Here is a 24,906-nt window from a genome sequence, read left to right as displayed (position 1 = left end):
AACGCCTGAAATTATAGCGCGTGGAATCATGCACGCGGCAACGTTCTCCGTTTATTACGTTTTGAATATTGTAACTAACAATTATGGAAAAATTTCTGGAGCCAATCGTTATCATGTTGGAGCCATTTGTGTGTGATACGTCCACGTACCTTATTAAAATTGGACCTTATCGTTCGTCCTTCTCGCAAGGATCCGCCAGAGGGAGAAGAGGGAGGAGAAGGTATCGATGCTCAATTGAATGCGAGCATTGCGAGCGGTCACCGCCAATAGGCCGGGGTAATTAGCGCCTGTTGATTGGTCACCTTCGCCGGCGCGCCATCACTACGCCGCCGTTGACGTACGTCGCGATGCGGGGGTGGGGGGGCTTATTTACTCGCGCGTCCAGGTTGCGTCGATCTCGGGCGAACGGCGTGGCGTTAGTCCGCGCATGATGCGCGTCGTGCTTTTTCCTCTGGTGATTCATTCCTCTCCGCTTCCGCGTTCACACTTGCTTCTCCTTTTTTTTTTCTCGTACCTGTTCGCCGTTTCCGCGCCATTCGGACGATGACGCGACTCATCCTCGTAGAAATTCGAACGATGATATCAAGTACGTCAATCGATGTGGGATCAATATCTCGCAGTGAAATCTCGCGGACTGTGGGACTTGGCGCGTAATAATTCAAAGGAAGGACGACTTGTTGATATAAACATTTCAAAATATCCTATTAGTTGCGCTAGATCGCTAAGTGACATGTGACTGTATCGAACGATTTGTATGTGGAGTTGAATAAGAAGTGGAAAGAATCTTATGGATTAGCATAGACTCTAGGACGATTTTAAGAGGCGATAATTTGTGAGAGTCAAACGTGAATGGATTATCGAACGATTCATCAGATTCGTTACTGCAAAGAGAAACGATTCGGGGATTCTTAGGACGATTTTGAATGTGAATGAACAGAAAGAAATTTTAGTCGAGATCGTCCAGTGATTTGTGAGCAATTTGTTCTTTTTTTTTTTTTTTTTTTTTTTTTGACAAGAGGACGACGTAGTTGCGAAAATATTCTTGAAAGTCTGATGGCACCTGATCTCGAGAAAAGACGCCAGGAATTAAGGAGGGGCAGCAGCGGGACCTTGGAACATGTTAATGATCAATCGGGCATGCTTTTACAGTTGAGGTGTGCAGACGGCACGACGGATCTTCATCGTCATGGTAATTAGAGATTATGACCACGTTTTGGATCGTCCACGTGTTAACGGCGTTTGTTTATCTAGCTCTCGTTCAGAAACTCCGAATTTAATCGTCCATTTTTAATAGAAATGTCAATTTTCCATTTATCTTTTTGGAATCATGACACAAAAAAATTAAGCAATAAAATGTAAGCATTAAGCGAATTATCCAATCACAGTAGAGACCATAAAGGACTCCGCATACACATAAATACATACACCAAAAGACATACCATAAGAATTAACCAATCAGTACAGAGAGTTTTTTCTAGACAGTCATAATAGACAGGATAATGTCTGGTTTATGTTTTGGTCTTAATTAATCTTAGTCTTAGAATCAAGTCTTAACTTAATCTTAAGAACTAAGATTAAAAGATAGGAACTTTCTTGAAACTAAGATTAAGAATACGGTTAAGACACTAAGGAAGCATAAACGATCTTATGGCATTCTTTATTGCCAACTTTTAAGACTAAGATTAAGACCGAAGCATAAACCAGATATAATTTTTATGGTACGTCTTAAGGGTATTGTTACGCAAAATGTGTGTGGCAGCTCTAAGGCCATAATATAAGTAATAATAAATTCAAAGCTGATTCAAGTTGTAAGTTATGAGAATTGAACCAATCGTAGTTGATTATTCTCCTCACATTCCACTGTGATCGATCGATTTTTATGGCTGTAGAATCGGCTCAACATGTTGATTTTCTTAAGTGGCGTCTACAATGAAATTTTGAGGCATAAAACTCAAGCTTTAAACTCTAAGCCGTAAGAAATTGATTAATCACAATCAAATGTGAGAAGAAATGTGAAAACTCAATTATAATCGGTAAATTTCTTACGATTTAATGCTTAAAGTCTAAGTTTTACGCCTTAAAATCTCATTGTAGACATCGCTTTACTGCTTACGTCTTATTGTTCAAGTTTCTTTTGTCTGCCCTTAGTTTTCCTTTTTTCCTCTACATTCATTGTTTGTATAGCTTAGAATCGCCATTCATCGCAAGGACTGAGCAAAGTCTGAGCTCAGATCTCTTTGAAATATGATTTTTAATGAACTAAACCAGTTTCATCAAGTAAATCGATTATCGGTCGATTTCTCATATTTTCTTCGATTTTATCTTTATATGATTTGATTCATGAAGAATTAAAGAGTCTTTTTGTAGAATTATTTACTTTAAAGACAATATTTAAGATTCATTGGTCTTATAATTTTCAAGGTTTCTTCGAACTATTAAGTGTGAGCCAAAAACAAATTATCAATCACATTGCGCAACAATATTTATTACTGTTATACGTTTGCAGCTGTCGTTTACATTTGCGGAACGAAATATTTATCCGATGTTCATATCGCAGTGCGTTATTAAAGATGATTAGGCAGTGATAAATATTTTTCTCTCCCTGCAAGTCACCTACGTGCGAATTTTCATCTCGAACTCTTTTAGAGGTTAAGTTTTCCTTCGATTTTCTTTTCATATTCATGAGAATTGCAGCGCGTGCGCGTTTTCAAATTATTAACTGCGTATCAGAAACTAGTCATCAATTTGTGATTGCCGATTTGTTTTTAATTTTTTTCATGTATCACAACCTTTTCAATATGATATACCTGGCTTTTTCTCCAATACTTTTTTCATTGCTTATAACTTTTTTTTTAAATAAATACTTCTATTTACAAATATATAAATTTATTTATAAATACATTTTTAGTCGGTACTGTTATGTTCCTTGATATCTGTTTTGATTGAAAAAAATGTATATATTCATTTTTATGAAAATTATAAATTATAAGCAATTAAATTATGCCATACGTCATAGCCATGTTCTTATAATAAAGCATTTAAAGGTTAAAGATGCATTTATTACACTTATTTTTTAACATGAAAAATTACAGATTTTTTTACATTGTATTTGAAAATAATACGAGAAGTTTGGTGATGAAGTTTAGAATTTGGGTCAAACATTATTTCAATAAGAAGAAAATATGTTTTTAAAAAATAATTAATATGAAATGAAAAATGTTATTGAAACTATAAAATTATATTGTTAAATATAAATATGGATCTTATTAATCTGTGTCATAAGTATATAACATTCATTTTAAAAAAGTGAAAAGTACAAATTTTTAATTCCAGTTACTTCTTGCAGCGAAAACTATCATTACATATACATCTGATACATCCTTAAGAGACGCTTTCATTCTTATCACGCTTTATCTTTCGTTTTATTTTTCACATTTTGAAATTTTTGCAGAGTAGTCTACTTTTCTTTTTATTCACATCTTCTCTTTTATTTATAAGTATCTGTTTATAAGTTTTTGTTTGTTTTCTTATTACTCCTCATTTTATCAAGTAAAAACAAAATAGAATCTCTAACTTTATAAATTCAGTATGACAATCACTCGAGAAAAAACAAGTCAAGTACAAATATTTTCATTCTTATAATAAGATTGGATAACTATCTATCATAAAAAGCAGAACAGAAATAAAGCACACTGGAAAAGAAATCTGATTGCATTCATTGGAAATCTAATAGATTTAAATGATATGTCTAATTAAAAATGAAGGAATCAGAATTCTTATTGAAATAAAATTTATTATTAAGAGTATGATTAATTCCTTCCTGTTAATTACATACCAGAATTTCTTGATGCTCGATTCTTGACATCAATAATATTAATATTCACTTAATTTTATTTTGGGAAACATCAATTTTTGTATTTCTAATAATATTTTAGATTGTATTAATGTCTTGTGTGACATATATACTTTCAGAAATTATCACACGCGCACATACAGAGATTCTTGAATTAATTTTTGTACAAAATTAAAAACTGTACTATTAAAGTACGTCTCTCATTTACTTTTGTTTTTTATTTTAGGGTTACATTCAAGATTTTATTAAAATATCGATGAAAAATCTTATAATGCTGCGCCTTTTATTCTATCCTGATATCTAGACCCTATAGTTGCTTACTTACGCGAAACAGAACTCCACTGTGTCCATCTGGCGGCGGTGCCTCATACCTACAGCTCGCGAGGAAAGAACGTTTAATGAATATAACATAAATAATTGAGGTTATCAAATATTCTAATTATAAAATATCAAGTCCTATTAAGATAATCAGAAATTCTGCTTAGTTTTACCAAAATACATTTTTATTATACACGTCTAAGATTGCCAACCGGTAATGAACCGGCCTAACCGTATTTTCACTCTCCGATCGATTGCCGGTGTATGTATTTTACCGGCTCCGGTTCATAAAATGACGTAAATTAAATTTGTTTGATGAAGAAAGTTTTTTATAAAAACAATTTAATTTTAAGTTTCATATACGCATTTTTTCGCATAAAAAATTATTTTTATGTAGGCTGATAATTCTGATGGTGCTGTAGCATCTTTCTCTTCTTTTCTGATTGGTTAGATATTGAAACGTAGAATATATTGCACGTCTATGCTTATTTTATTCTATGGTCGTTTTTAGCCGAATTTTTAACTTTTTGTTTCAGATAGTATATTACATTATATAAGAACGTATAAGTTATCATATCTAACCTTTCTTATAGTTTTAAAAGAGCTATTTTTTTTTAAACTGCAGAAACAACTAAAATTATTTTCTTTTCGGAAAGAAGTAAATGTGATAGATCTTATACATAAATTTTTCTAATGAATTTTTCTATCCCTGGGAAAGGAATTGAGAAAATCAGCCAAAAAACTGAAAAAAAAACGGTTTTTCGAAATTTTAAAACTATATTTTTTATGCTTTAAATATATTTTAGATAATCTATAATTTACATTAATTAAGATAAAATCTATTTATAATTATATAATATGTCATGTGTATATATAATATAAAAATGAAATAATCAGAACAACATGTACGGCAAATGGTTACTGTAAAAATTACAAATGGGATTTTATTCCGTGTGAAATCTGCCACAAACTATAAATTATCTAAAATGGTCTTTATGAAACAAAGCTTGCGTGCGTATTCTCTTTTGCGAGGTTAATGGACTTTTGATGAATGTTTTTCCGCACTATCTCCCGCCGGCAGTATTATTGTTGAAAATACTTGGCGCTAGTATCGCAACCGGATAGCGGGGAAAATGGCTGTTATATGTGCGCGGTTCTACAAGATAACCTTCGCGGTTTCCGATATGAGTCTAAGGGTCGAGATGCAATGAAATATGAGAACGAGATATAAGGAACAAGGAATAGAGATGCGGGAGGAGCAAACACAATTAATGCAGATATTAGAAGCAAATTGATCGATGCAAAAATGGTACTCGATTAATCGCTAATAGAAAAAAAGAAAATTCAGAAAATTAATAAATTTGCTCACATTATTATTAAAATTCCAAAAAGGGCAATTTCTGAAATTTGAAAGTTAAATAAGCTATTAGGCCGTAATCGCTATAGGTTGTCGATTCTATTTTAGCCAATCATGATGCAGCGAGTGCAGGTTAACTGCAACATGATTGGTGAAAACAGAATCGACAACCAGCAACCGTAACCGGTAGTGTGATTGCACTCTTTAAAAATGTACACATCTTTTGAACTTCGAAAAGTTTGAAGATATAATAAACTGAGAATTTAAAATTAACTATTAAGTATTGATGACTGAAAAAAATTACAATTTGCAAATTGTAAATTAAAAAATAAAAAGTTAATATCTTAGATATATCTTTGCAAGGCGAATATTAATTAATTAATGCAGTTATATTCTTGTCATTGTTTACGAACGTGTTCGTAAATGACGACACTGATATCAGCAATTGCATTCGATTGGAATCAAATCGATCATACATTGAATGAGAAAATAAGAGGATTGATAACAAAAAAAAGCGATAAATTATTTATGCACTCTATTAGCGTCACTACAAGTCTCAATTAATTAAGTAAATTTGTGAACGAAGGTAAAAACTCAATATTAAAAACGGAATATACTTATGCAAGATAATATGAGTAAGAACGTCGTGTACTTTCGGATTTCTTCTACATTAATTAAATTTATTTACTCAAAAAATTTGAATGATCAACCGTTTCTTTTCTCAACACAGCCTGTGAAAATTTGAAACTCAGAGATTCGAATATGTATATTAATAATATAGTGAGTATTTTCTTTTTTGGTCCCAAAAGGAACAAAATCCATGAGATAAAAGAAGAAAAAAAGATAGAATGAGAAAGAGAGAGGGAGAGAGAGAGAGAGAGAGAGAGAGAGAGAGAGAGAGAAAGAGAAAGGGAGAGAGAAGGAAGAATCTGAAGCCTGTGATTTTGAAAATCACTAAAGTTTCAAGGTTTCGACTGCTCGAAAATGTTATGTAAATGTCTGAGGTGATATTAGCTCAGTCTGAAAAGTTCATTAACTTTAATTGTATTATCATAAACATGTATGCTTGTTACCAAACAGTTTTGACGATCTACTTGCGATCGTCACCTCCAATTGACACGAACGGAGGCTTGTACTCAATGATCGCTAAAATTGTATGTAAACACGAACGCGGTGCGGTTCATTAACGGTGCGCTGTATGCATAGTTGAATAACACTTATAATTTGTTGAATAACGGAGCCGTGTACATACAAACATACACGACAGTTGACTCAATTGGCGGTGGATTGATAAATTTGATTAGACGAAACTGGTTTTTCGAGACGATTATAGTTAGGGCGATCGACAATAACACTTTGGGATGCTTCTTTTGAGTTAAGTATTTACGAGATTATGTTAATTGTCAACATGCAACTTCTCTTAGCGAATTACAGAATTTTGTGACCAGCAGAAATTTGTCGTGTTGCAATTTAATGGAAAATACAATTATTGTAACTATTAAAATTAAGTATATCAGGGATATAATTATAAGAAAATAGATTAGATTGAATTTTTTCGAGATATATAAAATATATAATTATGTCTTTAAAAAAGATGTGTTTTAAGTATACAGAAATATGTGTTTTTAAAAACATGTCTATTTGGATATAATAAGATTTTATTCAAAAATTTTATTTAAGAAATTATTTATGTTAACTTTTCATTTATTTCATTTATTTTCATTTATTTTATAATAGCAGAACAGAACAGAACAGTTTGTCTAAAATTTTTAATGGAGCATTTTATATGTTAACATCGGTGATTTTATTTTGCTGGAATTGCTTTCATATTCAACAACATGAATCAATACAGACTGTGATAATATTTACATTGATACAGTTGGTTAATATAATCATTTTCTTAGTCAATTAGTTGCTCTCTTTAAGACAAAAATACAATTTAATATTGACATTCGTTTCTCGCTTTTTATAATTTTAAGTAATCATTTTAATGGTGTTTTTAAGACTATTTTAATAAATTCTTTCTAAACTTTACTTTTTTATTTTTAAAAAAACAAGATACAAAAAGAGCATAAAGAACCACACCACAGGTAATTTGTGATATTTACTTATTATTATATTAATTAAAACATTAAACGTTTCGGCCACAATCTGGCCATCTTCAGTAATACAATAGTCTTCATAAACCGCAAAAATACATTTAGTTGAAATTAAATTCAACAGTCCATTGTTGTAATAAAAATAACATGTTCTTTTTAGTGTGAAGATGCTTCGTACAAAATGTTATAACGCCCATAGTCATATCGAGAAGTGTAGAACAAGAATTTCCAGATTTTGATTAAATTAAAATTATATGACATTAATTTCTCCTAGTCGAATATAAAGAATTTTTATTTTTGTCATTTTATGTTTAATTATAAAGTCTCCAAAGATAAGTGGCATTTAACAAAAACTGATAACTGGAGAGATTGATAATTAATAATCTTTCTAATTTAAATGACATGACGTTTTAATTTATCATTATTTGATTATTATTGGTAAAATCTTCGTTCTTAGTAAAGAGAAGATGCGTGTTTGGGACAAGTTTACAAATTATGCATATTTTCTTCTTCTGTGAATTTCTAATTCTCAAGGTCGCAATACAATGTATGTATACATGTCACTGACATCGCGATAAAATCAGATAAAATTGACGACACTGTCATTATTGAAAAATCACAAAAATTCACGCAGTGTCGTAAAAGTCTAGTTTGGAGAATCCCTTTTTCGTCACAAATGTGTGCCTGCAATCATTGAACTCATTATCTCCTTATCGAGACCCTTTCGAATAGATATATAATATAATGTTCTTATCGCTAAGTCATTCTTGTGCTTCTAATCAGCTATAAATAATCAATAACATTGATATTCCGCTTTTTTTTATTTTTTTCCTAACTTTCTCTCTGTTTTATTCTCATTTACATGTTGAATTATCTTAACCTAATTTAATCGATCTGGAAGCGATCTGGATATTGTTAATATCGTCGCAAGACATTAGACGCGCTTCTTAAACTCTGTTACTTTCGAAATTGTCGAAATTGCATGGGCAGTAAGAAGTACTGCGTTTCTATCAATTTGCATTATTTCTTTCAGTACTGGTGCCAAGCAGTGCCGAGCTCCTGGAGACTCTTCAGCTCCTTATCTCGACTACTTAAGTAGGCTATCAGAGATGCCATTAAGTGTACACAAACCGCTACGCGAGTTTGCATTGTCACAACGAATTATTCCGTTCCAAGGAGGTCCCAAAGTATTTGCGCGCGAAAGAAAGGGACAGAGAGAAAAGGGATAAATGTCTCGCTGAAGTACTGTTCGGCAGAAGAAGTTATACAAGTAGTTATAGATCCGTATAATAATCGTTAATTTAATAATGGTGAATTTAAGTGGATATTGCAGCGATATTTTTTCATCGAATCTATATGGCTCGGTGATTCTATACTTTCTGAAAGAAAAATTAAATGCCCAGATGGCATGAACTGGAAATTGTAAAATCTACGTAAAAGAAATATTATCAGACATCAAAATCCGCTTTGACCACCAGTTTTCTTCGTCATCTATTTGTAGCTATTCAGACATTTCTAATTTATAATATCGAACTCTAGTAATACAACATGATTTATCATTAAAACCAATGATTTTATTTGACTATTACAAACTTCCATTTAATCATCTTCATAAAATTTTATTATCTATTGTATTTATGACTCAATATACTTTTTAAATGTCTGCACGAGTATCTAACTTTAGAAATATGATATCTGTGGCTCAATTCGTTACTTATCAGAGTTTCGAGAGTTTTGTTATAGAACGTTAATCATCCATATTATTTGTAAAATTCTATTATCCGTTATCTGTTGTCTATGGAATAACAGACTATAATAGAACTGCAATGTTCGTTTTTTTGCCCTTTACACGTTACGTTCTCCGCGAGTTTTCGATCATGGATACATGCAAAATGAATACTGCACTGAGAAAAAAAATTGTTAACTTGATTAAATACGTTTAGTTCGTAATGATTATTTAGTTCAAATATTTATATATTTAGATTAACAAAATCTTATAATTTAAAATGTGTTGTTTGTTTGAATTAACAAATATTTGCTTGACAGTCCGTGATCGCTACATTTAGTTGAATCAACTAATATTTTTTTGAAACAGCAACTTTTTTTTCTCAGTGTGAGAATCGGAGCAATCGGTTTGTTTCGTGCTTTCAGGACATTATCGGACAGTGGCCGTCCAATAATGCCATGACAATCGATCGGGCATTCGTTCATCCGTCTGTTCCATTCGTCCTTCCGTCCGTTCGTCCTCGTAACGATATATCCTTGAGACTCGAGAGGAGAGGCGCCGTAGTTAGCGCGCTCGTGCTCTGTTTGTCGTGTAATAGTAACGATGTTTATCGATCCTGTTATCGAGGGTACATTCTCTTTCTCTCTTTCTCTATTCCTTTCTGCCTCCGTCGAGCTCGAGGACGCTAGAGAGACGCAAATATACCGGTGGGAGCCCTAATTCGTCTTGGTGGTACCCTTCCATGCGCTCGCGCTCGCGTCCTGCGGTACGATAAAGAGATACATTCACCTCTGCTCGCAGGTGTACAGAGACGTTCTGCTGCGTTTATCTGTCGGCTGGCGAGATTGCCAGGGTAATTAAAGCCATCGGAGCGTCGCCACCCGCGAGACCTTCGCGATTATTATCTTTATGACATTGCCGCTTGATTATGCAGCTATCGGTTATTTGCGAGACATCCGAAGGAGGGACAAGGAGTGGCTACGTTCTTCTTGCAGGAAAATGCGGGCGAAGCTCGGAATTTGTAACGTTTGTCTTTGGAATAAAATTGACATTCGTTACAGAATTAGGATACTTTTTCAGACTTTTTTGCGATATTGCTTGCATGCATGTCATGTTTACATTCTCGGTAAAATTGGAAGATTCGTGCAAACATTGATTTAAATGAATACTGAAATTGAAACTAATCGGTTTTGGAATGGATCTTCAACAAGTCATAGACCTGTTGATCACATAACTGATGGTGTTAAGTGTCTAAAGTTGATTTTCTTCAGTTTAAGTAGATAAGAACGTATAGAATTGAATTAAAGCCAGCATTTACTTATCTTAGATAGGACTTTAAAGAATCTCTTTAGCAGTTCCAAGTATTAGTCATAGACAAATTTTATTTGCTTCGAATTCTTCATGAAATGAAGAAAAAAAGAACTTTCTGCTTATACAGCACAGATTTTCAAAAGACAGAGGACTACGTCTACCTCTATTGAGTTAGCTGGACCAAATCAACAAGATAAAAAATCGAACCTGTTGAGATATTCAGTACTTTTCTTGTACTAATTTGTATCATTAAAGATAATTTTATACTATGTGTTATTTCCTAAGGTGCACCTTAGGAAGGAACTTAAAGCAACACTTGTTTCTTTTGCCTGTTTTCATAAATAAAGTTCTAGTATATCTTTCGATATTATATATTCCAGTATGTTCCTTATTGCCGTCACAATACGTTGCCTGTTTCTGTATAGAAGCAACAAGTATAGGCTACAATTGGCAATGTTCTGTTTTCTATGTTACTTCATTGATGTATCATGCGCATTATATGCTTTACAAAACGTAGTCTTTGTTGATCTGGTGGATACATTAAGTTGCGGAAACAAATTGTTGTCTTAATAACTGAAACAAAACTAAAATGTTCCTCCGAATTGAATTCACTTAGTAGAGAAATTGTTTGTACCAGCTGTTAAAAACCGCTTGTTTTCAGTACATAGGTAATAACAGGCAGTAATAAATTGCTCCAACAAAAAGTTCTTCAATGTTCCTTTGGTAGACACCTTAATATATATCTTGAGCGGCGTGCACAATGAGATTTTAAAACTTAAGCTTTAAGTCTTAAATCCGTTAATTCTTAACCGAGGTTCAACTTCATTGTCTCTTTCCAATTCTAGAATAAGCCATAAGAAATATAGTCTTCACGTTTAATTTTGATTGATCAATTTCTTATATCTTAGGACTTAAGATTTACGCCTTAAAATTTCATGTAAATGTCATTTTAAGGATGTTAATCCCAAAACGTTCCTCAAGTAAAGTGTGCTGTATAAGTTTTCACGAATCATAAATTTTGATGCAGCGACGCGAATAAAAACGACGAGTAATACCGGAATAAAGTGGAAGACCACATAGAGTTGATCTAGATCTTGAATAATCGAACGGAGGAAAGAGCGTAGGAAGAAACGTATGGAGGAAAGAGTATATTTGTTGCAACGTGACATAATGATCGGCAACAGCGGCGGCATCGGCATCAGAAAAGGAACGAGGGGAAAGGGAGAAAGCGAGAGAAACGAGATTGGAAACCAACAGTCAGGTCGTTGACATCGTTCCGTGATTTTCCTCGATGTTCACACAGATGCATCTCTTATGCACGTATGTGCACGCGTCGATTACGTGCCCACCCCTTGCAACCGATGGTGGGAGATGAGGTCGAGAAGGGGGGGAGGGAGAAGAATCGAACCCCGTCGCCACTAGTTGCGTCCGCGATTGCAACTTCACCCCCACGCAATTATCTCGTCCTAGTAGTCTATAGGTGGTCTATAGATAGACCGTCCGACATTGCTTTGCTTCTCTTCCCCCGCGTATTCCTGCACTCTCATTTCTCTTTTTTATCCCTCTTTCGCCCCTGTTCTCGGTATGTTTCATATCCTTTTTTTTCCCTCCGAGTTTATCTCTCTCTTTCGTTCCTCGACGATGCATAACGACGCCAACTTTTCGCGTCTGATGCGTAAATCGAGACTCGGTTTGTCAATGTTGCGTCGAGCGGTTTCTCGTAAATTTAGCGAGGGATGGTTTTTAATCTCATCGGCGAGCGGACCGATAGTTTGAGGACCGCAATGATTCTACTGATCGGTAGTATACTTTCTGCAATTTTAGTGTTTTGATTGAGCTACTTTCAAAAAGTAATGGGGAATTCGCTAAAATCTTGAAATTCAAGCAAATACGATTTTAGAAATGGTCTAAAAATTAATTCTTCTCTATGAAACTTGATGATTGAAAGATGAAACTTGAGATTTGAAAGATTTGTGGTTTTGATGACTTTGAGGATTTATATAGTTTGACATTTTTGAGGACTTGAAGATTTGTGACTTTGAAGTTTTGAGGATTTGAGGATTTGTGGATTTGTGGTTTTATGGGCAATTTTAAGGATTCTTTCTGAGGATTTATGACAATCAGAATAATAGAATTTATGATAATTTTATATTTTACAAGATCTATCTTTACACCCTTACATCTGTGTGTTTCATTTATGTGTTTGTCTATTCACCTGTTCAAGTGCTGAAATTGTCTTCATCTCACTTGAAAATTGTAATAGTGAAAGGTGATACTGGAATAACGAGATCTAATTTGCAGGTAGCAATGCAGGCGGTGCGTCGTCAACGGTGACAACATCGTCCGTCTCGAGAAGCACCGTAGGTAATCGTGCTCATTCCGCGACCAGGAGGACGGTTCCTAATCAGCAGTCACAGCAGCAAACCCTACAACAACAACAACAGCAACAACAACCAAAACAATCAAGATTTTTATTATCCTCCTTCGGTATAACTGCGAGGAGTTCTGATGAACACGGATCTAGGACCGGTACAACGCAAGACGACAATTCGAACGACTCCGGTCTTGGTTCTGAGGAACGTCAGCAGCACTTCAACAACATCACTGTTAGTACCTCTTAATGATAAATAAAATTCTACAAACTAAATAATTTCAATTAATCCTGTTTGTTTAGAATATGTATATAGTAATTATCTAAGTATTTATTATAACAGTTCAGTATATATCTATTGTAAAAATTCTAACATCTGTACTATAAAATTCTATTATCTTATGTAGAAGTTCTTAGAAGATTTCAGGGGCCCGTAAACTTGTTTTCGAATTTTATGTCGATTTATAGGAAATCTTAAGAATATAATGGAAGCTACCTGAAAGAGCAACTTGAGTAACTTATCCGTTTGAAAATATTGATAAAATTTTCAAGATTCCGCAAGTTACTAATCGAATCTAATGCTTTTCGCTTCCGATATATTTCTCGTTTTGTTTTCTTTTTCTCTTTGCTGAAAGATGGAAAAGTGAAGAAGAAGAAGGAGGAAGAGTTGACGGGCCCCTCTTGTGGTCCGTGCGCTTTCCTCACTCTTACTACGATTACGGCACTGAGTCACCCTGTCGTTAGAAGCCAGATGAAGTTATTTAATGTGTTCACGAGGGTACGCGTGATCGTCATCAATATCGTCATCGGAGATCGCCGACCGCTCGAACGGTAGTTGAACCCAGCCGAGTTCTGATTCGTTAAATTAAGCACACAGACGCTCACGCACATACGGGGTGTTCCCGTTATACTGATCGTTCAGCTCTTTCCCATAGTATTGAGCGAAAAATGTGATGCTATATTTTAATATTTCACGTTGAGAACTCTTTATAATAATTCGATTTAACTTAATATGCATAAAAAATAATTTAATTCAAAATAAATGAAATTAATAAGAAAAATAATTTAGTTCGATTTTAATTCAACTTAATAATCTTGATATTTTTATTGATTAAAAATTTACTAAAAAAAAAATAAAATAATGGAGTTATCAATACTAGTATATTAACCACTGCTAAATTTTGTGTGATACAATATTTCAGGTTTTAGCACTATCTTTCATCTGCTGATTATTTAATTGTTAAATTAATTCGAAATTTTTCTTAGTGAATATTTATCATAAAATGTCCAGTATATACATAGAATGATTAATTCTGTGATTATTTTATCAGCTCTGGAACAACGTTGGCGAGGAGGATTCGAAGAGAAGGAAAATGGATATTAAATTAGAGTCCGAAGACGCAAACTTTGCGTTTCCGGAAGTAGCCCCCGGAACCAGCCCCGACAATAAATCACCGACAGTCAGAACCACCGTCAATGGAATCGGTTTGGGAGGAATATCCGGCAATAGATCCGGAAACGCTAATTCCATAGGTAGAGTTGTGGGAGTAACTAGACCCCGACCTGCCATGGGTGTGTTATCCAAAAAGACACCGATCACTCATCAGGGACCTGTTACTCTTATTTCACAACTATGTACGTCTTTTAGATAAATGAATTAAGAATAAGTGAATTAAGCATGAATTATATGTTGTGGTAGAAACAAATTCAACTCCAACTCTAAAACAGACTGTAGATACTGAATCATTTCTAGCGATTGTTTTAATTTTTTCAAGTCGTGAACTCTTGACTCTATAAACCTTTGGTCTTTAGATTACTTGGGTTTGTATCTTCAGATTCTTGAATTTTTTCCAGACAACTTGCATTCTAAAAGACTTCATTCTTCATATAATACTTTGTGAAATCTTTATAACGTTTTTCAGACATGCGTATTATCTGGATTAAAATGTCTGCGGATTCTCAGACATTTTGTCTTTTATCAAGAATAATTCCAATTTTTATTTCTCTTTTTAAATGAGATATTTGGATATAATTTCATATTTTCAAGTGTATTGTGTGTGCTGCTGGTTGATACAATTGTACAAAAATAATGCATCTTCTGCAACTTGTTTATCAATATTAATAAACAAAGTTGCAAAAGATATGGTTTATGTTCAGTATTAACTGAAGTAATATCAACAAAAGTCTCGTGGACTTTATTGCATCTCATAAAGTCGCTTCTCTTTAAAAGCTTTCGTTTGTCTTGCCAGGTAAACAATTCATTACTTTGATCGCAGAAGTCGCATTGACACCTTCAATGTTTTACAATAAGAGCAAACTCAGTGATGGATTTATTTCCGGCAAAATTGTTTATTTTATCGCTTTCACCACCGATAAGTTATCTTCTTCGGTTCGAGAGCTGACACTTTCTTTTTCTCTTTCTCTTACAGCGATAAGAAAAAAGGACAACATACGCGAAATTCGATACTTCTCTTTTTGATACCAAATATAGGTCAAACAAGTATATTTCATGCAGTAGTTATAAATCCACAAATGTTGGAATAATGTGTTTTATCATAGATAATTGCGCAAAAATGATAATAAAAATGTTTCTTGCGCGTTATTTTAAAAAAGTCAAATTGATTAATGGTGAATTCGTTGTTATTGATATAAGTTATTGCAAACTGATTTATCTTACAAAGTTAAAATTTTGAAATTTCGAATTTTTGTGATTTCTGTGTTCTTAAATTAAGAAATAAGAATTATTGGAACTTGAAATACTTGGAACTTTCAAAGTTTTTGTAAAAGATTTCTTTTAAATTCCTGCGAATTTTTTTAAAGTTTGAATATTTTAAATTTAAAATAATTTATTTTTTTTATAGATAGAGTCTTTATCTATCTTCTGGATGTCTTTCAAATCTGAAATAGTCAAGAATCTGTTAATTTATTATGCGTCTAGTTTATTCTTGGATTATTTCCAATGTTATAATATATCTATTTTCCTTTGGCATTCTTTCAACAGTTCAACAGTAAACATTTCGCTATCCAAAGATCCCAGCAATCTAGCACTCTGTATTTGCTCACACCTGCATTTAATGCCTTTCGTAAATTATTCCTGACCTGTCTTACTCCCCAGATAAACCCACGCAGTATCTCGATCTAATATTGTTTATGGTATTTTTTGATCTTCAGCCAACGTTTCTGCCGACGGTAAAACTCAACTGCAGATCGTTTGTCAACCCGAGCAACAGCATCGAGCTCGCTATCAAACGGAAGGTTCGCGAGGCGCAGTGAAAGACCGTAGCGGAAATGGCTTTCCCATCGTTCGACTGATCGGTTACGACAAATCGACGAGTCTACAAGTGTTTATCGGCACTGATCTTGGCCGAGTGGCACCCCACATGTTCTACCAGGCCTGTCGAGTAAGCGGCAAAAACTCGACACCCTGTGTCGAACGGAAGATCGATGGCACTATTGTAATAGAGATTGATATGGATCCAGCAAAAGATGTTACCTGTGACTGCGTTGGCATTCTTAAAGAGCGTAATGTTGACGTCGAGCATAGGTTTCCTCAAGAAGCCGGGCTGTTACAAGGAAGAAGCAAGAAAAAATCTACGCGGTGCCGCATGGTCTTCCGCACGACTATTAAGCACGCCGACGGAACTACAGAGACCCTGCAAATCTGTTCCCAGCCGATAGTCTGCAGTAAGTTGACTGATACAATGGATATTTTATTCAGACATTTAGAAAAGCAGATAAGAGAATTGATTAACACTTTGTGATCCGCGTATATATTATATAGTTAGTTATATCACTTAACTGTAAACTACGGCTATAATAAAAATCGAGCCACATATTTTTATCGTAAACTTGTGTCATTTAATTATGCTATTTAATCCTTTGAAAAGCTACTTTCTAACAAAGTAACTTGTAGAAGATTGTTTTCTAAAAATTTTTTGAATCGTTGAATTTAAATTAAAAAGTTGAACATGGAGATTCGAATTCGATAAAGAACATTCACGATTTGTTCAGTTTTCTTATAAAGTTTTGTATGTCGCAGCCCAACCACCTGGTATTCCGGAGATTTGCAAAAAGTCTCTGACGTCCTGTCCGTGCACGGGCGGTTTAGAACTCATCATACTCGGTAAGAACTTCCTGAAAGACACTCGAATAGTCTTTCAGTTGGACAATGACGATCTATCGAGTAGCTTGGAATCGCATTGGGAGTGCACTGTGCTACCGGACAAGGAGCACTTGCACCCAGTACACTTGGTATGCGTGATACCGCCTTATCGTAGGCAGGATCTAACGCCTACAGAAACAGTCAGCGTCAAATTGTTCACGGTGTCGTCCGGAAAGACCAGCGAACCGCATACCTTTCTTTATACGGCTGCTTCTACTCCCCCACAGCCGTCCATAGGTAAAGTCGAGTCTATCTCACCTCCGCTAACAAACGGTGACACTAATCACTTGGCCACATCCTCCTCCGCAGTAGCGTTAGCTACGGGTGTCGCATCCAGCAGTAAGTTTGATTATTAGATCCTAGATTTCTATATTTGTAGATCTAGATTAATTTTAGACTCTTATACATGTTTAAATATTATATCTTTTCATATCTTGAATTCTTCCATTTTTTTGCATTCTAAAATTTTTATTCTAACTTTAGGTTTTTTAAATTTCTAGAAGATTTTAATATTTTGAGAGCTAACTGAACGTGATGTATTTTATATTTATCAGGTCTGTTAACGCCAACAGCTGCGGGAGCTGCAAATTTCTTGTCGAATGCACCGGCTCAGGCGCAACAAAACACCTCTTCGGAGACTTTAAAGAGCGACCCCAGCCCACCACCAGCGGGAACATCTCAAGTGACTCCCGTGATGTTATGGGCCTCACAATCCTCAAATTCACCTTCCGATGTCATGATGCCACCCCCAGTGCTCGTAGCAAATCCTCTAATGAACCGACGATCCTCGTCTAATCTTCAGCTGATCCTGCCGGATAACTTAAAAACAGAAGTGCTGGATGAAAACAGTCAAAATAGTATGCTAAGTGAAAATAGCATGCAAAGCATTCCGACTCCGACAACGGCCACAAACGGACCGACATCGGTCACCTCTCCTCTTCAACAGTTGGTTAACGAGAACTCTAGAGAAGCTGCAACTTCGCAAACTGATATTATCCGGACTGTTGCCGTTGCGACGGCTAATAACAGCCCTGTGCAAGAGACTGTAAATGGCCTTCTCGGAGTAGTGGATCTGATACGTACTCAGCATCCTCTGTCAATGGTGACTGCACATCATCCAACTTCGTTTGGAGGTGTGTAACAAGTCTTTGATTTGACTGAATAAAACTAAATCGAATATTCAGTAAATTCAATCACTACAATCTTAATTACTGTTATTTTCAAATTTTTAATTAAATTTTAAATAATTTTAGTTCTCTTAAAATAGACATTCCTTAATTGTCGATTGTAGGCATGCATGAATCAAATCAAGTTCAAGTTCTTAGTCCTCATTGCCTTAAGGACACAAATGGTGTCTTATCAACGGACAATAGCTCCAATGGAGCTGCCCTTCAAGGTGCCGGTGTAGTCGATCTTCGGATGAAACATCACCATCATCCCGAATTCGGCACATTATCGAGTTTTCCTGGTGCTTCCGGGACGCAGCCATTGTCGGCAGCAAACAGTCATGTAGTGGAGAAGTACCTGAATCATATGGAATCCTCAGTTGGCACCACCGAGGAATCAGATAATCCAGAAAATAAGTTCGCTATGCAACAGCAGCGAGCTTCCATCATTTCGGGAAGCAGCCAACAGTCGACGGCTCCCCCGGGAATTTTAGCCAATACAGGTACATTGCATAGAAAATGATAGATATAACATATAATTAAAAGCTTTATTTATATAGGCATAATCTCTTTTTACTTTATTATAATGAGTTTAAAGTTTTTCATTTTTTTACTGAAAATTTTGCAATTATGTATAATTTAAAAAATACAAGTTTATTTTGTGTAATATATATAAAAATAGAACATTGTGACGGTATTCTCTTCAGGACAAACATCTGTAAAGTTGGATGCTTTAGTAAACTCTGCGGCTGAACAGATGGTCTCTCCATTGCATCCGGTAAATTCCAATCCCACTGCAATGTTGAGCCATGTGACAGCAGAACACGAAACAATGGGTAGCGGCCAACAGACTAGAAATAGTCCACCGATTCCGGTGAAGACAATGTTGCTGGAAGCGCTGATTCCGTCGCAGACGGTACAGCCATTAACAGAAATTGCGGGTACAACATCAGTAGCACCTGCGACGACAGTAGAACAATCAGGAGATAATCTCATGACTACTATCAACGCTGCATTATTACCGCCATTACCAGAAACACAAGTCACCGCAGCAACTGCCACACCAAATTCTACGGTATTTCTTATCCAAAAATAATACAGATATAAGTAGTTGAACAAAAAAGTTTGTAGCAAAAACAAAATTTGGAATTTAAAATTAAAGCTTAGAAAATAATCTAAAATTTTAGAACAAAATTTTCGAGTTAGGATAAAATTCCTTTTAATGTAAATAAATATAACATATTCTTTCTTTTTTTTTTCCAGGTTTCTGGTAATGCGATACCAGCAGTCGCGGCAGAGCGTATGCAACAGCAGATTCAAGTACTCACGCAACAAGAGGTAGCTGTGATGCAGCAACAGGTACAACAAGTAGAGCAAGTAGTAGCGCAAGCGCAGCAGCAAGTTGAGCAAGTTGTTGCGCAAGCGCAGCAACAGGCGGTCCAAGTAGTGCACCAGGCTCAGCAACAGGTAGTTCAGCAAGTGGTGCAGCATGCTCAAGTAGTGCAGCAAGCGGTACAACAAGTACAAGCTGTGCAGCAAGTTCAAGCGGCTCAGGTGGTGCAACAAGCAGTGCAGCAGGCGACTGAAGAAGTTGTGCAACAAGCAGTGCAGCAAGCAACGCAAGAAGTGGTGCAGCAGGTTGGTAATTTTATCATATATTTAATTTATAATAAATAGAAATATAGAAATAAATGCAAACTTTTAAATATATGTATATATTTTTTCTTTCAAAATCAAAATACAAAATTTTTATAATTCTAGACTTAAAAAAAAAGTTATTCCTTTTCTTTCTCTTTATCATTATTAGTTATTAAAAATTATGATTCCAAATTAGACAAATTAGCAATTAATGTCAAATAAAAAATTGTTTAGGTGCAAGCAGTGCAGCAAGCTGTCCAACAGGCTCAAGCAGCCCAAGCCATGCAGCAGGCTGTTCAGCAAGACATCGGTTCCATGTTGAATCAGCCCGCGGGTTTTGTGGCCGAAGCTAGTTCCGCTTTAGCTAGTGGAGCTGCTCAGGAACCCTCTCAACAGCGTTTGACCAATGCAGCGGAACAAGCTATCAACAGTGTCATCACCAACGCCACAAAGGATATTATCAACAATCGGCCGATCTCGACAACTACCGCTCACGCAATCATCGCCACAAAGAAAATTCTGAACAGCGTGGCGACTCAAAGCGCGCAATTGATGAATAATGCGATGGAGGGAATCCTACCGAAATCTCCCTCCGCACAAAACAACATCATCGAACAAGTCGCCAGCAAATCACCGCCAGTCGCACTCCCAGTCACTTCAAATCGCCAAACTGTAAACGCTCCGATTCCCAACTCTGCTCCGAGTACCTCAACTAGTAGGAAAACGGAGGATGGAATGCTGCCTCAAGAACTCACCTCCATGTCGGAACATGATCTTCTAAGCTACATCAATCCCAATTGTTTCGAGCAGCTTCCGCAAAGTGGATTCCTCTTGTAGTACTATTGCGTTTCGAAACAAAGACAAAGAGGATGATTTTCTTCAACGAATTTATTTCCGAATGAAAGTTTAAAGAACTGCCTTCCGTGTCCTGCATTTGATGCTAAACATAGACGGTTGGTTTTAAATTTCACTTGCCTTATATTGAAGAGTGTTTCAAATATTACATGGAGCTAGACTAAGTTCCAGACTTAGCCGTAATTAGCTAAATGTGGGATACAAAAATTCAAGAACAATTAAAACGTCTTATAGGTGAATATAAGACGGACGTTCAAATTTAAATTATTATTTAAATTGCACGTTCAAATAATAATGCATGCGATAATGCTCTGAAATATGTACTTTCTTGAAAAAATTGATAGATCTGCTAATGCGAAGTTCAGTAGAAGTGAATATAAGATCGTTTTAAAAGTTGCTTAAAATCCCTTTAAAAAACGGAGATAATTATACACTGTCGAAAATATCATGAAATTTAATGTACTTTTAAGTTACATAAATTAAATTCAATTTTATGACACTAAATTAAATTTAATGTATCTGCAACTGAAAAGTATATTTGTGTACATGTACATGAAATTTAATGTACTTTTCATAAAATTTTACGAAGTACAGTACATTTTTCATTAAATTTTACGTAGATATGCATGATTTAATGTAAGTAAACGTTAAATTTAAATTATTTATAGCTTCATTTTCATTGACAACATTAATTATTTTGAATGTATCTGTTTGAAATTTACTTCCATTACATGTAACAGAAGTAAATTTCTGTTTTTTTTTAATAATGTACATATATTCGAGTGTTAAAGAGAAAGAAAATGAAGATACTGAGAAAATATAAGTAATGTGAACAGCCTATGAGCGAAGAAGTTTATCCAAGTGTGGAATTATAATAACTAAATTTTTTTTTACCAAGGAAGGAATAAAATCCATATGAAATATATACAATGACAAAAGCACAGTATGGTGCGGAAATGTTGGATATAAATATTTATAAATGGAATAAAGAATTAAAGAAGGACAACAACGCTTCGAGAACAAACCGCATTCTCGCTGTTTAAAAACATCAATAATAATACATACGTAGATGAATTTTTTCGTTCATATTTGCCGCTTTTACTGAACTTTGCGTAGGTTTATCGATTTTTTTAAGAAAGTACTTACACATTTCAAAGGATCATGTGATGCGAATTGCACTCCCGCCTCGTTATTTGGCCGCGTAATTTAAATTAAAATTTAGATTTGAGCGCCCTTCGTATGTCTTTTCCTTGTGTTGTCTTGACTTGTTATTGTGCAGGATTAATCTCGACTCGGATTGCAAGGTCGTTACTTTGTTCCGATATTGACAATTCTGTGCCACATTTGTGATGCGAAGTCTTTTATAAAAAGGGAAAGTAGAAGTGCACTAAGTGAACTTTGGGTCTCAGCATATTTATCTTCAGTTGAGCATATTATCATCTTCGGAATTATCTTAATTTTGAGATTTTAAAAGTCTCAATTTCCGACATTCTAATCTTAATCCTTTCGATATGACAGGTGAACAGCGTTTCGAAACGAGTGTTTAGCATATAATAGCATATAGCTACTACATGCATATAGTTACTATGCACTCTAGAGAATTTCGTGCATTTTTGAAGACATAAAAATGTTTTCATATACTTTTCAGAATTCATTATCCTTCCCAAAAAGTTAATAATTGATTTTGTACTACAATAAAACTACTATGTTTATGAGACATTTCGCTATTTAAAGCATTATAATAAATTTCTCAATGACCCAAAGTTTTCAGAGATACTTCCTGATCGTTCTGTGATTCACGGTGAGGAAATGCCGTAAGTCCACAGTAGTAGATCGTCTTAGATCGAGAACTATTAATATTTAAGTATAAGACGGGCGCACGAGAAAGCGCGACAAATTCAGATGTTCTTCTCTTTCACACGTCTTTTCTTTCTTTGTATGTTTTTTTTTCTATGAATTGTCAATCTTTCTTGGCGATTCGTTATTTATCTTCAATGATATACGCGACTAAGTACATTGCATATTATCTTGTGCTTTATTTTGGTCTAATTAAATTCTTTTTATTTGCAGGAATCGAATGAATAATGCAAACGTAGAGAAATATGTTGTAAATGTTCGAATAATTAATTGATCCTTGAATGTCGCGTTTTAAAACTACCCAATTCTATGTAAATCCCACGTAAAATTGGGAGATCCAACAGCATGGTTTTAGAGTTAATTAATGTTAATTGTTTAATATTGACAAAAGAAATTAAGAAATTAATCGAAGGATAATGAAGAAGAAAAATCCGGCCAAGTTTCCAGTTTTCATTTCTCGAATCTTGGAATCTTTTCTTGCATTTTGTAAAGTTAAAAAAATGCCGGAAACATAAACGCGTAATTATATGAATCATTATTATTTACGCTGTTGTGATTATTATTGACTTGATTTCATTGCGAAAGAATGGATCATCTCGTCGCTGTGGCCTTCACATGTCTCAAGTATATATTTCATATATTTAGAATATGTATATTGTTTGATAATTGAAGTTATTTTGTTTTCTTCTCTTTTTTGTTATCTAGTATATTGATAATGATAATAGAGTTATGTGAATGCGTTAATGTTATCATTATTTTCATAGAGGAATAGAAAACGGGGAATGAAAGAGAGAGTGAGAGATTATGTTGCATGTTGAAGTAGTATATATACATATATATATATAAATATAAATATATATATAAATATATATATATATATTTTTTATGTTTATCCAAAGAGAGAGTAGAGAACGGGCTAAATATTACAAAGTGAGCTTATTAAGGACATATACGTCCATATAATTATATATATTGGATGTAACTAAAGTGCGTTAAATTGTGAAGCTCTTTAATTTAACAATGATTATACTTTTCTTTCTATTTTAGATTCCCTATATAAATCATCAGGATACCAATCATAATCAGTAATTTTTAATTCTTCGCTCATTTTGATTCTACATGAACTTTTTCACGAATCACGAAACAATTACACGTATCGATTAAAATTTTAAAATGTCAAAATAAAGAATAACATAATTAAACATCGAGTTCATATGAAACTTTTTTGGGTCTCTAAAGGAAAATTACATGATCGTGTCTGATTTCTTAATTTTCCAGATTTAAGATCAATGATGATCATCAAATAATCTATAAATTAGATTTCTAGAAGTCCTCGAATTGTTGAATTTTCGAAGTCTTATAGAACATGTCTTATTTTTAATGTTCCTAATTTTAATATTTTTATTTTTAATTTGTAATTTTAATTTTCGTTTTCTCAGGATTATAGACCCTCCAAAAAATCCTAGGAATACTGTATTATTATTGAATTTCATGTATTATATTGAATTTCATGTATTGTACTGAATTTCTGATTACATATTGTTGATCTCCCGTATTCCTAGATGTTAAAAAAAAAACATTGACCTGAGCTTTCATATTTCGCACTTTAGCGATGTCTCTTGTACGTATATCGCCACATCGAATTTTTCGGGGTAGTTCCCCACATGTTCAAGACGAGGGGTGCTAATATTCGCCAAGATTATGTAGCTAGTAGAAGAAAGAGAGATAGAGAGAAAGAGAGATTTTATAATGAAAAATGTAACGAAACATTTATTGTCGCGACAGCAACATGTCTTTTTAACCAAGTATACACGCATATATATATATATATATATATATTATATATATATATATATATATATATATATATATATACACATATATATATATTTTATATTGACCGTTGTAATGTGTCCGTAGCTGCACGCGATGATTAATGATTCGCCTCAATTGGGAAGAAAACTGTGTATCACTTGCGGTATGTATCTCGTGAAATTGTCGTAAACGTGTGCTCTTCTCGTTATACGCACGTCATTGATAACAAATACCAGCCTAACTTCGACAGAAATTCGTAACAATGTATCATTATTTACTCCTGTAAGTTGAATAAATGTTTCACAACGGTATTCTCGCGCATTCCATAAAATTTCTTTGTCTTGAATGAGGTTCTTATAATTTCAATAAAAACTTAAT

The 24,906-nt window shown here is 34.3% G+C and overlaps 1 protein-coding gene across 2 annotated transcripts; it reads left to right on the top strand.

Moving 5' to 3' along the window:
- The first annotated feature begins 429 nt into the window (after positions 1–429).
- NFAT (nuclear factor of activated T cells 3) lies at positions 430–24,839 on the top strand. Of its 2 annotated transcripts, XM_011066088.2 has the most exons (10): positions 430–1,189; positions 12,966–13,270; positions 14,367–14,670; positions 16,207–16,719; positions 17,075–17,536; positions 17,752–18,330; positions 18,489–18,866; positions 19,071–19,438; positions 19,627–20,001; positions 20,236–24,839. In XM_011066088.2, exons 1-10 carry the CDS (start codon positions 1,054–1,056, stop codon positions 20,836–20,838), a joined length of 4,023 nt encoding a protein of 1,340 aa, XP_011064390.2. In that variant the 5' UTR covers positions 430–1,053; the 3' UTR covers positions 20,839–24,839. The 2 variants fall into 2 exon arrangements, with proteins under 2 accessions (XP_011064390.2, XP_011064394.2); XM_011066092.2 differs by lacking the exons at positions 430–1,189; positions 12,966–13,270 and adding an exon at positions 13,281–13,866.
- The last annotated feature ends 67 nt before the right edge of the window (positions 24,840–24,906 follow it).

The sequence above is a fragment of the Acromyrmex echinatior genome, chromosome 17 (genome assembly GCF_024713525.1).
Source record: "Acromyrmex echinatior isolate Ae372 chromosome 17, ASM2471352v2, whole genome shotgun sequence".
Taxonomy (NCBI): Eukaryota; Metazoa; Arthropoda; class Insecta; order Hymenoptera; family Formicidae; genus Acromyrmex; species Acromyrmex echinatior.
This window is presented reverse-complemented; position numbering and strand designations above follow the sequence as displayed.

Bases quoted from the DNA above. Each gene is read 5' to 3' on its own strand.
- NFAT (XM_011066088.2), top strand. From the start codon at position 1,054: ATGGCACCTGATCTCGAGAAAAGACGCCAGGAATTAAGGAGGGGCAGC. The intron at 14,671-16,206 runs GTACGTCTTTTA...TTTGATCTTCAG, and splicing joins TACTCTTATTTCACAACTAT to CCAACGTTTCTGCCGACGGT. The intron at 19,439-19,626 runs GTATTTCTTATC...TTTTTTTTCCAG, and splicing joins CTGCCACACCAAATTCTACG to GTTTCTGGTAATGCGATACC.